This window comes from Lissotriton helveticus, chromosome 12, assembly GCF_964261635.1.
Source record: "Lissotriton helveticus chromosome 12, aLisHel1.1, whole genome shotgun sequence".
Taxonomy (NCBI): domain Eukaryota; kingdom Metazoa; phylum Chordata; class Amphibia; order Caudata; family Salamandridae; genus Lissotriton; species Lissotriton helveticus.
In genome coordinates, this window is record NC_136073.1 from 839619419 (window position 1) to 839633433 (window position 14015).

Here is a 14015-nt window from a genome sequence, read left to right on the forward strand (position 1 = left end):
AAGAGTCTTATTGTAATATGTAGTACAAGAACATATCCACTATTGATCCGTGCGTTTTTAATATAGTCCAAACATTTTAAGGTCAGTTCTCTTTAAAATATTACTGGCGGCCATCTTGAAACGGTTGGCATGTAGTTGAATGTCGCTGTAAGTGTATTAAAATTGGGCCAACATTCGCGCTATATATTTATTTATCTTTCATAGTTATAATGGTCGATCTGTACGGACAAGTTCTAAACATGCAACTTTATTCGGTGTGGTTAATGTGTTCATTTTGCAGTCAATTTGTAAGCGTAGTCCTTTCTTAATGTCGACGCCTGTCAGAATTGTCCGCTTTCGCTTTCCACTGAGCTGTCACCTGAGCGGACGCCATTTTCTTTGCTGTTCGGCTGCTGCTGACGGGAGGTGTTGGGGGAGTGGTAGTGACAGGAGCCGTATCCCCGCGACACTCTCCGGTGCGGCATCTTTTACACCCGGGATGTGAAGCCACCGCCAGCCTACCGCAGCCTCTCACCCAGGGCCGGAACAGCACAGGCCCCTGTTCCCAGGACCATCCCCTCCGGTGCACCGAACGGACACCCCCGGGGGCGCCCTCAGACATGGCTCTGAAGATAGTGAAGGGCAGCATTGACCGCATGTTCGATAAGAACCTGCAGGACCTGGTGCGGGGCATCCGGAACCACAAGGAGGATGAGGTGAGCCCACACCCCGGCCAGCCCTCCACAGGCTGGGAACTTGTCAAAATGCAGGGCAGCGCCCCACTGCTGGGTAACCAGGCCACACATGGAGGAGGATAGCAAGAAGATCCCAAACACACACCACCCACAGCACTCCACCCATTCCACACTCAAGCAACTCGCCCAAATGTTCTTCAGGACCCATGAACAGAAAAGACCCTTTCCCAGAGCTCCACACCAAGACAGTTACTGCCCAAGACAGAGGCCCCCATCAAGTGATGGAACGAGTGCTTCTCTAATACTTAAAGCTCTTCAACTAGCCCCCCCCCCCAGGAGAACTAGCACCCGCAAAGATGTAGGTGACCACTCTCCACTCCAGACCATTCATCACATGAGTGCCTGAATCCCCAAGAACCAGGGAAAAAGATCCTCCTCACCAGCATTCCCTCAGTTATTCTACAGTAATGTCAACAGGTGAAAGGCAAGGAGGAGGGCGTGGGAAGAAAAGGCGCCTTCTTATCACATCCAGTGCCTGCCAAACGCAAGGGAACCTGGAAACAAAAAGATGATGGGTAAGCCCACTCCCTATCAAATCCTCAACACCTGAAGAAAGCAGCGCAGGATCATTACAAAGCCATACAGATTTTGCTGGCTCAAACCACCACCCCTTAAAATCTACTCACTCCACTCTGTACTTATCACAAAGGATGCTTTCCATGACCTTAAGTAGGATGTGGTTATCGCACCTCCAAAACCACTAGGTCTAAAGGAATGTGCTCCTGTCACTCAAACTGGGGCAGTAATCCATTTGCAATCATATCAAACGTCTCTTCCAACTTTCTTTGCATATGTGTTCATGCGCACACTCCCTTCAAGAGTCCATACATTTATAACCATGAAAGACAATTAGCCTTGACAAGCAGTACCTCCTACCTGTTAACTAATTCCAACCACACGGTTTAAGGGAATCAGGCTGCCACTCCTGCACACTTAAATACCCCCCCCCCACTGACACTGTAAGGCACACTTATGGCTCCCCAGTAGCAAGAGAAGGAAAGTATAGTATTTTTCAGATGCATATGTATGTTCAGTACTTACGTGTTGCTGAAAAATATGCTCACACCACTGATATCACGGTAAGCATGCCACGTCCACCACTGCTGATGTCAAACACAAAAGAAATGTGTTCACTTGTGAGCATTTGATTTCAGAGATAGACTGACCTTTTTCAGTGGCAGTAGTATAGTGAATGTTACCATTACAATTTTCTATATAAAAGTAATTTGAGGCTATATTAAAATTAAGGGGCCCTTGCCTAGTAGCCTTAGATGGGGAGTTCTCTTAAAAAAAAAAATATATATTACTATTGATACTTAACCAGTGGGACTTTGGTGTTTTTTTTTAACTACTTCTGTTTCAATAGGACAAAGGGATTAAAGAGTCTAGTATTTTTACTCTTTGGTTTAAGACGCTTCTTGTACATCTGGTGGAAACTATAGATATGAAAAGACAGCATGAACATATGATTGCCTATTTGTTGTATTGTATGTGTCAGCGATTTGGTACGTTAAAAAGGGGATATTCTTTACCACTAACCCTAGGTTAGAGCTTTTGGCATTATCTGTGAAGCTTGCATAGCATTTTGTTAACCTCTGTTGGGGATTCTCTGAAGACAGATTGGTTGTCCATGGACAGATTTAGAATATAAAGAGGTGTTTTCTTCCCTATACAACTGTTTTATTGAGTGTTTGAATCATTTACTATCCAAAGTCTTCCTAAAGTCTAGCCACATAATTATTTACTTTGCAAAACCATAATGCAATTCTGTGACTCAAAATATCAAGAGTAAGTGAACGCTTTAAAGCCTTTCAGAAACTGTATCGCACTTAAGGGTTACATGTTCATTCTTCTTCTGCACTTGCTTGTATCTGGCATCTTGCCTCTTATAGTGAAATTTGAATCTTACTAGAAAAGGTTTATTGGGATTATATCAATTCAGTGACTGGTAGCATGTTTATGTGAACATTGGCAAGCAATGTGTCTTGTACGGTCTTTTACTATAATGCTTTTCTAGGTGTGCCCGCCACTGTTCTCTTTTCTATTAAATATCTCTAGCTCAGCGTCATTTTAATCATAGAAGAACTTTACTAAGACTCTGTAATTTACTTTGTCTATTTATTCTTAGTTGTTTGATGCGATGTTGTGAGTTAAAAAAACAATCAAATGATAATGTTCTTGAACGATACATTTGTGGTCTCTTTGCAAATTTCTTTTTTCCTCTAGAAATATTTCAGATTTGGTGAAGTATAACCTGTATCTCATTAATCGGTCTGACCATTTCCTCTTAAGCTGTTGTTAGCTTACATATTCATGTTAAATTCTGAATAACGTGCTGCATGCTTTTCACATCAGTGTGTTATATTTTTCGTGAATACCCTTTTCTGTTGTTCTAAGAAAAAAGTAATTGCTTTGCATTTTTTTGTATGATCTTTGTACTCCCAACACAGCGGAAGAGTCTATCATGTACTATGTTGTTCATTTTCAGTCATGAAAAATGGTTAAACGGTTTCTATGTCAGTAGAATTGTTAGAGCAACAAAAGAAGTCTTACTCCCAGCAATGTAAAGACTGTTTAGTTCAAGTGGGCGACTCCTTGCTTGTGATTCCTCGTGCTGCTTGAAAATTCTCTAGACATGATGAATTCATTAGTTGAAGTATTTTAATGCGAACCTTGTTGAGTCTTGTAGTATGAACTTACAGCTTTGAAGAACTTTGTAGATCCGAAAGACACGGACCGTTAACTAAATTTAGAGGCCTATTATTTGTTTTGAGTTGTGCTTCTGCGGCAGAGTGGAATGTTTTCATGCACGAGAAATCTCGTCTAGATAACATTTTCAGTTCTCCAACATTGGGTTGGTACCCATCAAAATGTTTTTAATGTATATGTGACAAGTTTTCACACCAGATGTTACTATTTGATGTTTATTGAGCTTGCTGTATGTGGTAAGGAAATTTTGCCAACTTTCGAAGGGATAGACAATGGGCACCTCTCCAACCTTCACTGGAATGTCCGCCTCCTCCACCAGTCCATCCAGCTATGATTTCTAAAAGTTTAATTCCTGCTAACTCTCCCAGCCACGTGGGTAACTTTCTTTGAAGTTTCAAATCCACCCGCGCCCTCACTGTATGTCTTCATCTCTCTTAAATAAGATATAATGAAAGAACATCTCTCTGTTGTTTTATAACTAGGTAAAAATATTGCGTAAACCATCTACACACAGTGGCAAAACTATTTCTGGAGTGCAAAGTTATGTTTTTCTGAAATTTCTAGACGAGTAATGAGGCTCTGAGATCTGTTATTTGTTTTGCAAGGAGAAACACATTTTTTTTCATAAGCACATTTAAAGTACAATAACAACTTAAACATTGCTCTTCTCAAAATATCACTCCTTTTATCTGAGAACGAATTATCTATTCATAAAAGTTTAAAACACTTCACTTGTTGCCTGTGCCCTGTAGGACCAAGCTGCTATGCATCATGCACCAGGCACGATGAAACCTTAGAAACTTTAGAAAGTGGTTCCTCACTCCACTCCACTGACAAGGATTGTTTGACGTTCTGCCATCTATTGTTACTAAATAGCACTAAAAAACATGGTGACAGGATCGTCGCAATTTAATTCCAAAAGCTATGGAATACTCCTTTTCTGATCCAGATGGCCCATTTGAACTATCTTCTGATAAATACTGGAAACTTAGCTTTTCAATGGCGCATTGATTGGACGATATGATGACTGCGTGATTTTGAATGCTGGTCTGGGCCACAGAAAAAGCAGCTGCCCCCTCTTAGATTGATCCTTTCTGTTAACCTTGTGCTCCACCCAACATTCCGAGTGTCTAACCAGAGAAAGCAGTGTGGACGAGCTACCGAACTCTATTACCCCTCCCTTAATATCATATCATGTACTTCGGTGACTATGCCCTTCTGCATTCTATTTAGCTGTGTTTACTCTAATGCGTCCACTTATGAAAATACTCCAAAGTGGACGCACTGCGACCTGGTGTAGTGACAACACCACAAGTAAATAAACCACCTTTTTCAATAGTGCATTGCTTATAATTACAAAACCGAACACTCTGAAACAAGTGTACCCTTGGCACTTCAGATAGAAGTTGAAATTATATTGACAGTGCATGGTGGTGAATCTACCCTCATACAACTACCATTTACACCTGTTGAAGTCACTGAGCGTTAGGATTACATTAAAGCATTTTACTTTTTGTACTTTTGGAGTACTTGCATATGGTAATTTGAAAACTGGTCAGGGTGGTGTGTGTTTTATTGTCATTGGGGCAATTAAGAGGTAGGGTAGCACGCTTTCTCTGGAGATTGTGCTGATTCAGAGTATACACAAGTCTCGTGGCATGTATGGAGACACTCCTTAAGGCCACAGCGGACTCCAAACTGAGTTAGTATATTATTAACCTGACAGGATAACGTAAAATACCAGTACTTGACTGCGTGGGAGGAGCAGAGCATTAGTACAAATAACTTGAAAGCTGATGGTAGGGATAATCAATGGCCCAAGGTGCACAACCAGACCAAGAAAGTGCCAATGAATCACACATGTAAATGGTTGGTGTTCAGATGTCTGCACCATTATGTAGGATAGAGGATGCGCAGGTCATTCGTTCCACCATGGAATGTTCGGGGATACAGACATTCTGAAAAGAAGTGCAAGGCAGCCTCAGTTCAAATAAAGTCTTGGAAAAGGTCCCAGTGATGTCATTGGGTTGCGTTTTTAAGAAAGCCGAACTTATTGTTAATGATACTTGCAATTCTGACTGCACTTAACACAGGTGTCAATATTATGAACCAAAGGTCTTGACTTTTTGCTGCATTACTGAGCTAGGTATGAAGATATTTTGACTAAATTTCGTTTGTATCTATTACATTTGAAATATGCAGTCTGTAGGCCTTCTTGAAAACGCATTTGAATCGGATGACCGGTTTCCATGCAGTCCACAAAAAGAGTTACCCAGGTAAACCAGAAAGGACCGGGAAATGCAAAGTAATAACAAAAAGTTTCCTTTCAGTGTTTTTCAGTATTAATATGACCAATCATATCCAATATCCAGTGAACCAAAGGAAATCTTGTTTATAGAATATAGCAACACGTACATTAGTACAAATCATTTATTATTCTCTTTATAGCAGCAAAAATAGATATTGATATAATTCTTGACACATTTCTTGATGCAATTAAAAACGTATACAAACACAAACCAATACAGAATAAAAATCCAACAAATAAGTTTTTCACTTCAATAGGATGATTTTTACAATAATTCTTCCAATAATGCAAACTATTGAATCTGATATATCACATATGGAACATTGCTCTTTATAAAAACCAATGCATTAAAAACAGGTAAATGTGTCCTTATGTCGACGCGTTTCGGTGTGTCTTGTTGATTTGGAAAACACCTTCCTCAGGACTCAAAGTTTAAAAACACCTACTCTTCACTGTGCCAACATATCCTAAATCGTGGATCAGCATTTATCGCTCTGGTTCCAGAAAGAATTAATTCTGTTTATGATCTTTTAAGCCTCCATCAATTTTGGGTCACGAAGTCTGTTAAAATATCAGGGGTCTTTTCTTTAAGCCCACTTTAGTTTACAGCAATGCCGGTGTTTATAACTTCACCATTTTGATTTAAAAGCTGTCTGTGGAATTTGACCCATTTGCGGAAATGATGTCCTTCACGCTAAATCCCTCTCGAGGGTAGTCTTAAATAAAACTTGGGGCTTGTTTAGTCACCCTTCAAGGTCCTACATCCACCACTTTGTGCAATTTAGGGTGATGCTCAAACCTTTGAAGACGTGCAGCGTCTACCGCCTCTGGGGTTCTGGAAATTCGTGATTCCATGCAGTACACTGTGCGCCTTCTAAATGAGTTAACCTAGTTATGCTTCAGGTTCGGATATTCCAGAAGTGAGGAAGCACTAGTGAGTAAGGTGCGACTCCATGAGATCCCACCCGCCTAGACCCCACGCTGCCTGGGGCCTGTCAAGTAAAGGCCACCCCTGAAGATGAGGTTGCGTTTGTGGTGCATGATGCTCTGTACCAACAGACTCTATAGATTACGCCAGGGTTTGGCAGGTGTTTAGTCAGCAGTACACTAATAGTGAAGCATAACACTTGGGAAATAATTAAAGGAAGGAGATGTAAGGTAACTAATAAAATACACTTTCCCTGGTTGGGTATGATCATATAGAAAGAGATCTAATTAGGGAGAATATTGTGCTGCTCTTAGTTTAATTAGTATTTCTAGCACTTGTTTCATGAGGCTAGATGATTTATTGCATGCATATGTGTGCCAGGCCAGTTGAAAAGCCAACCTCTTGCAGCTCTTGGTGCCACATCTATTCTGCACTGTATTATTATTATTATTATTTGTTTGATTTTCAAAAACCTTTATTGAGGATGAGACACAACAACATTACAGTGTTGCACCATAACACAATAATATGCACTGAGATACAACAGAAAAGATCAAAGGTTACCACATACATATACAACAAACTAAAAACAACCAAAAAAACTCCAATGTCAATGAAAGAAATCGGAGAGACACCAAAGCTAAGGAAGAGAAAAGACTTGCACGGCACCATGTGTGGAAAAAAAAAGGAAAAAGGGGGGTGGGAGCACTGAGATTCGGGGGAGGAAAGTGAGCAGAGAGGAGGAGTCTCATTGACCTTCATCAACGGCTGCCGCGGGCGGGATGCCGGCGGGGAGCGCCGGAGAGGTCGCCGGGTCCTGGGAGGTGTGACTTCGGAGGTAGGAGACAAGCGGTCCCCAAATATCCAGTGGGCGGGATCTGGCAGGCATAAGGTCCCAGAATTCGGATACGGAGGGTCTGGCAATGGGAAGCATCTTCAAGCCAAGGGGCCACCTTCGGCGCGGCCGGCAACCGCAACACATGGAAACCCTGTGCAGCGCAAGAACTAATAACATAGCAATCAGCTTGCGGGAGGCATTTGGACAGAATTTGACAAAGCCTAAAAAGGCAAAGCACAGGGTCGGGTTGGAACGGAGAGGAGGTGATCTCAGAAATGACAGCACAAACCTCACGCCAGTAAGAGGAGACCTTGGGGCATAGATAAGCGAGGTGGGAGAAGTCGGGTGCTGAGCAACGCAGGCATCTGTCACTGGCAATGAGTCCCATCTTGTGTAATTGTACAGGGTTCCGGTAGAACCTGTGTAAATACTTAAAGTGGATAAGGTGCAGACGATAGTTGGGGAGAGGCATTTGATCTGAGTGCAGCGATACAGCCTGTCGGCTTAGGAAATTTCAATGTCTGGGTCCTCCTCCCACGCCACATGCAGTCAGTAGAGATGGAAGAAGACGCCAGTGTGGAAGGATACATTTTGGGGACCAGTTTCTTTGAGGAGGGGGATGTGTAAAGGACATTGAGAGTGGCCATCGAAGGGGGAGGCTGGGGGAAAGAGGGATGAAGCTTCTTACAGACCGCCGGAGCTGATAATAAAGCAAAGTGTCCAAAGGGCCAGAATCAGTAGCAGATGAAAAGATTGTGTTCTCAGGGAGGAGATCAGACACGTTGGAGAGCCCGAGACGAGTGGCGTGTTTCGCCATCCCCGAAGATTGAAGAGTAGGAAAGGCCGGGTGGTGAGCAATGGGCATCGCAGCTGCAGAGAGCATGTCTGAACCTGAAAATTTCCGGAGCCCCTCCCAAGCCCAGCGAAGGGTCTCCACCGTATCGACCTCAGCGCACGGAGGCCTCGCCGGAGCAAACAGGGCAGTGGTGAGCGGCCACGGGGCGGCCAGGTCAGTCTCGACTGCAACGTGGGGCTGGAACGGAGTGGGGCTATTCTGCACTGTATAATTAGCCACTGTTGTGAGCAACTTAATGTGTCTTGAGTTTTCAGCTGGTGTTTAGTTGATGGTTTTAAAATGCTGGGTCATGAAGAGAACAGTCTATTTGTTGTCTTACAAAGTGTGAGGTGGTGAAAGCATAGGGAGCATTGTAGTTCATTGGTAATACAATACTGCTATGATCTGTCTGCCAGGCACTCATTTACGGGTGCAGCATCATCCCCATCTGTGGGGATCCTGGCCCTTTTAAACCTAGTCAGAAATGTCCCAATTTCTACCATGGTGCATTTGCCCTCCAAAAGAAGCTTTGTTTGGGTCAACAACCGAAAACACAATGCATGCTGTAAAGCAGTGCTGATTGAAATCCCATGGCATGTGCTAAACTCGTTTACTCTTTGGAATAAGGCCATTGTTCCTAAAAGGAGAAAATAATAATGGCGGATAAGGACCAGTCTGCCCAAAACATCAGCCCACTGGCCTTTACTCTAATGCCCAGATCAGTGACATCAACAGAGACGTGGTGCAAGAAGGCAGCATGATATTGTTGCTGCTCGTTCTGAAGGGGACACTAAAGTGAACTTGCATCTTTTTATGTACTCCAATCAACAGCTGCTAAGAAATTATGCAAATCCTATCCTCAAAGAGAGAAATAAAGTACTCGTGCTTCAAATCCTTACCTGGAGCACTGCTGTTGGGATCTGTAGTTATAGAGCCTCTTTTCTGATGCTGACAGGTTGGTACATATCTGTCAGGTTTAATGAGTATGAAGTGAAGCAACTGTGAGGGTCGACGTTGACTCGAACCGCCTCATTAACCCCTTCGACGCTCATGACGAGCTGGGCTCGTCATGGCGTAGCCTCCTCGCACGCTCATGACGAGCCCAGCTCGTCACGTAAAGTGCGGTTTCGCAAAACCCAGCGTACGGGCGGAATTCCGCCCGCACGCATGCGGTTAATGGCTTCAATCAAATAGATTGTTTCATGTGGCAGCTGTCAAAATATTTGTCATCAAAGTGGTTTCTTGTTTGAGGTCCTTTTTTTCTGATTTACGTTTTCCAGCTATCTTTTAGGCTTATGCGCCAAGTTATAATTAGTGTATTTTAATGTTAATACAAAATAAAGTCAAATGATTTAACGGCCTCTGTTTTTTATACATAACATGACTGGCCTTTTGAGAGTTGTAACCTGTGTACATTGCATTTTTCTTAATATTCCACTGATCTAATTGACAAGCTACCAAACACTGTATTCTCTCCTATCTCATTGTGCTCCTCACTGTCCAGCTAACCCCTCTTCAAGGCGTTGTCCCACAAGGCTGTTCAACTTTCTCCTTTTCTCTCTTTATGGAAAAAACCTACTGCTTCTGACTTTATTACTTTTATGCTGCTAAGATCCCATTTTCATACTTCTAATTCCAAACAACTGACTTGCTCACAATCCTGTGGCCTTGGATGTCTCTCCACTATCATGCTCAACCCTTTAAAGACTGATGTTGTATACTTTACTGCGTCTTCTGCCACTCTTGTATGCTCTTCTCATATCTTGACACCCTCCATTTTTGCTAGAAATCAAACCGCACTTTTCAAACTGACCATGTAATTTGAATCCATCATGAAATTCTTGGATACAAACTTTGTCTCACTGACCTTTTATTGTTCAGTTGTTTCTCATATTGTTCTAATCAGCTAGACCCATAAGAAGCAACAGTCTCCAAAAGCTTTTACACATTAGTCCCTCAATTCCATAGTATGTTGTACGCTTGGAGCTCGGTAAATGATCTGAAATGAACGAGCTGTCCATATACAGCTGATGATAAAAGGAGGGAATTGGAAGGCTCCACATTGGAATTGAAAACCGAGCTGTAAAGTTTTATAAACCAATACACTTACCAGCAATGTGAAGATTTGACTTGGTAGGAAAAATGTAAACTTAAAGGCACAATCAGGCAAAAAATACTTGAGCAAAGCTTTGTTGAGTGCATGCAACCATTAGTGAAACTAAATTTAGGGACTGATGTTGCTCCGTGCATTTGTAATCATGCATACTTTGAGAAGTCTTTAATTTACTTTATAATCATGTGGAGCTGATTCACAATGAAGGAGTAAGAGCGCGGTTGGAGACAAATATGCTTTACTTGAGCTCCCACATTGCCTCATTCCAGAGGTTTATAGTCCACAGTGAGTCTATGCGTCTTTGGAGTACCATTGGCAACCTTTAAGGATATAGCAGACCAGTTTCCTTAGTGGTGCTGGAAGAGGCAGAATTGAGAGCAGTTGGACTCAACTTAAAAGATAAAGCCCTCAGGATCTCTTCGAAAGGAATGTTAAAAAATGTCTCCCATTACTGAAACAATGCTTAAAAAAGTAAAATGTGAGGACAAATAATTCAGCCTATTTATACAAAAGTCAGAGGGGATCTTTATTTTAGAATTCGATTGAAGTAATGTTTAATTCTATTGGGAAATGTGCAAAAAAAGTTCACAAAATGTCATAGTCTCCTTATGGGATGTTTCAGTATGACCACATGTTGGTGATAAGTGTTGAGTGGACATGGGTGACTTTAAGTGGGTGATTGGACCTGCTTAAATGTTATCTTCACACATAGTCTCTTAGAGTTCTTCACTCTTGGTTCTCATGTAGGATCTACGTACATTAGATTTGAATGGTTGTATCTTCTCTGAGTCAAACTTGCTCTATGCCTCATTTCCTGTGCCAGAGCCTTTGTAGTTTAAAGTCAGAGTATCTAATGTACACCCCGTTAGGCATTTGTGAATGGATATGTAGCAGAGTAACCTGGAAATACTCCTGTGGAAATTGCAACTGCTTCACATTATTGAAAGGAGTCCTGAGAACGTCTGTGAATTCCATTTTGATCTGAAAGCTACTGTATACTTAGGCATAAGTCAAAACAGTACATTTCTGTCTGTCTTTTAATCATTGGTGCCTTAGTTTGGGTTAAAGATTGTGTGCTGAAGGTAGTGTTCTATGTCAAAAGGCTTCCCTGCAGCAAGCGACTTTAACATTCCAAAGTTTAAACACTCTCCAAGCTTGAGAACGTTAACTCCTTCAGGGTAAGACTGTTGTGTAGCAGAAAATCTACTTCATTATGGTTTCTTTGGTTTTTAGATTTTTTTAAATATAATGATGTGTTGACCATCCGCCATGGGGCAGGAGAGCTTTATAACATTTTGTAATCAGCCTTCCATTTACTGAGGCGGAAAAGAGCATATAAATCATAATGTACATACATATTGTAAGAAGTAACTTTTATGCCTGTTGCAATCCTAGTTTTATGTTAGGATATATCATTATTAAAAAGATCCTTAGAAATAAAAGGGGTAACCCAGGGACCTGGGATGGACAATATTTAACAATGAGGTGGTCTCTATGGGGGAAGTGTAGCCCTTGACTCCAAGGTACAAATACCTTTTAACACATTAAACTCAGTTATACATTTATTTTATTTTGTTGAACTCCTTTTTAGAAATTTTCAATTCGATTCATAACATTTTTTAAACAATTGTATGGTGCTCCTAGAGAGTGATGGCGCAGTGAATGTGACTATTAGTGCAAAAAGTGCTTATGTGCTATGCACAAATGTAAATACCTGTGGCTGATACGGATAGTGGGATATTTCGAGTCAACACCCGTAGAGAGATTAGTATCCACCATCAATATATTAAACCCATCCACAAGTTATTTTGTCGACGTTTCAACTCCCCCAGGTATGTGTTATTCAAAACGGGGTCATCATCAGGACGAAAATTAAAGGTCCCCTGAAGTTTAAGTCAATCAAGCGTGCTTCAAAATTTCACATTAGCCCATCACGGCCCATTCGTGAAGGACGCTGTATGTCGGAGACTGCCGAAATGCAGATTTGAAACGCACTTGTTTCAATATTCCCGGGTGACACATGCACCTTTTAGGAAGCCCAAGCCCCGGCTGCGATGGACTCAAGCGCATATGAAAAGCACGCCTAATTAATCTGAACTTCAGGTGACCTTTGCTCCTTTGAAAAGCCTTGGGTCTCGGCTCCGACGGGCCGACATGAAAGATTCAAAATATTATGAGAATTAATCACCCCCTTGACTGTGAGTAGCTGCTCCTAACAATTGGTGTCTCCTATGTAATTTCCGTCCTGATGATGACCCCGTTTTCTAATAACACATACCTGGGGTTTTGAAACATCGTCGAAACGTCTAAGAAGTAACATGTGGATTGTTTTTAATATATTGGTGGTGGATAGCAACACTCCACAGATGTTGACTCGAAATATCCCACTATCCCTATCAGCCACATGTATATACTTTCGCACATAGCTTGTGCGCACTTTTTTCACTAATAGTCACTTTCACTGCACGATCACTCTCTAGAAGCACCGTACAACTGTTTAAAAAATGTAGTGAATCTAAAAAAGAGTTCAGCATTATTAAAAAGATAACATTCAAGCAGGCAGGTCTACTTGGTTCTGAAACTAGCATGTGTGTCTAGCAGTTGTGTCCTTAGGCTGTTCAGAACTCTATAAAGGAGGCAGACAGTTGTATATTAGCAGGGGTCTGCCTGTAGGGGGTCCTCCCCTGATGGTCTTTTCAACCTTCGGTCACATTTTGCTGCCACTCACCATATAGCATATGTTAATGATTTAGACCATTTCTACCATTTGAGTTCTTGCTCTTAGAGTGACGCCATTTTGCCTGATCCAAAAAAGAGTTGCATTTTAGTGCCATTTCTGGTGGGCCTTTACTTTGACAGTGCTTTTTAGGTCTCGTGACCTATCAATGCGCATGCGCATTGAGAGAAGCGAGACTATAGGGCTTTAAACAAAGCTTACCTAACTGCGGCGATTTGGTGCTGTGCCCGTGGCTTTTAGGTCAATGCGCAAGCGCATTGACCTAAAATGCGCGTGCACAGCATCAAATCGCCAGCCATCTGTTCCCCAGCTTGGATCTCCTGGCTGCTCCTCCCCTAATTATCCGCACATCAAAGGCTGCTCCCGCCCCCTGCTTCACACTTCAAACGAATGCTACCGAGAGCATTTCCCGGCCGGCCGCTTTTAATTTCATTTCGCAAGCAGTTCCCCCTCCTCCCTCTCCTCCCTCTCCTGACTTTCTCCTGCCTGCCACACCAATCCAAACTGAGGCGCTGCTGCTCCAGTCCCTGTATTGCTCCCACTCATCTATGATTAGGAATAAAAGACTGTCGGTTAAAAACAGTTTCAAGATAAAAATGGTTTCCCATTACTTTTGCAGAATGTTCTGCATTTCCTTAACCGCCTCCAACTCTCCGACTTTCACATGCACATACCACTTTGCTGATACTGACCGAGACATGCGCTTTATAAGCAGGAAATAGAATTCTACAGGAAACAATACTACCGAAGACCATTCGAGGGTGTGAGCTCAATGCCACCGAAGAGTACTACAATTATTATACTTATAGTTCA

The 14015-nt window shown here is 42.1% G+C and overlaps 1 protein-coding gene across 1 annotated transcript in view; it reads left to right on the forward strand.

Moving 5' to 3' along the window:
- The first annotated feature begins 319 nt into the window (after positions 1-319).
- The window catches only part of AP3D1 (adaptor related protein complex 3 subunit delta 1), a 347807-nt gene continuing 334111 nt past the window's right edge, over positions 320-14015 (forward strand). Inside the window, exon 1 of the mRNA XM_078671456.1 lies at positions 320-695. Coding sequence (XP_078527582.1) covers positions 600-695 — 96 coding nt within the window. The 5' untranslated portion in view covers positions 320-599. The remainder of the gene's footprint in view (positions 696-14015) is intronic.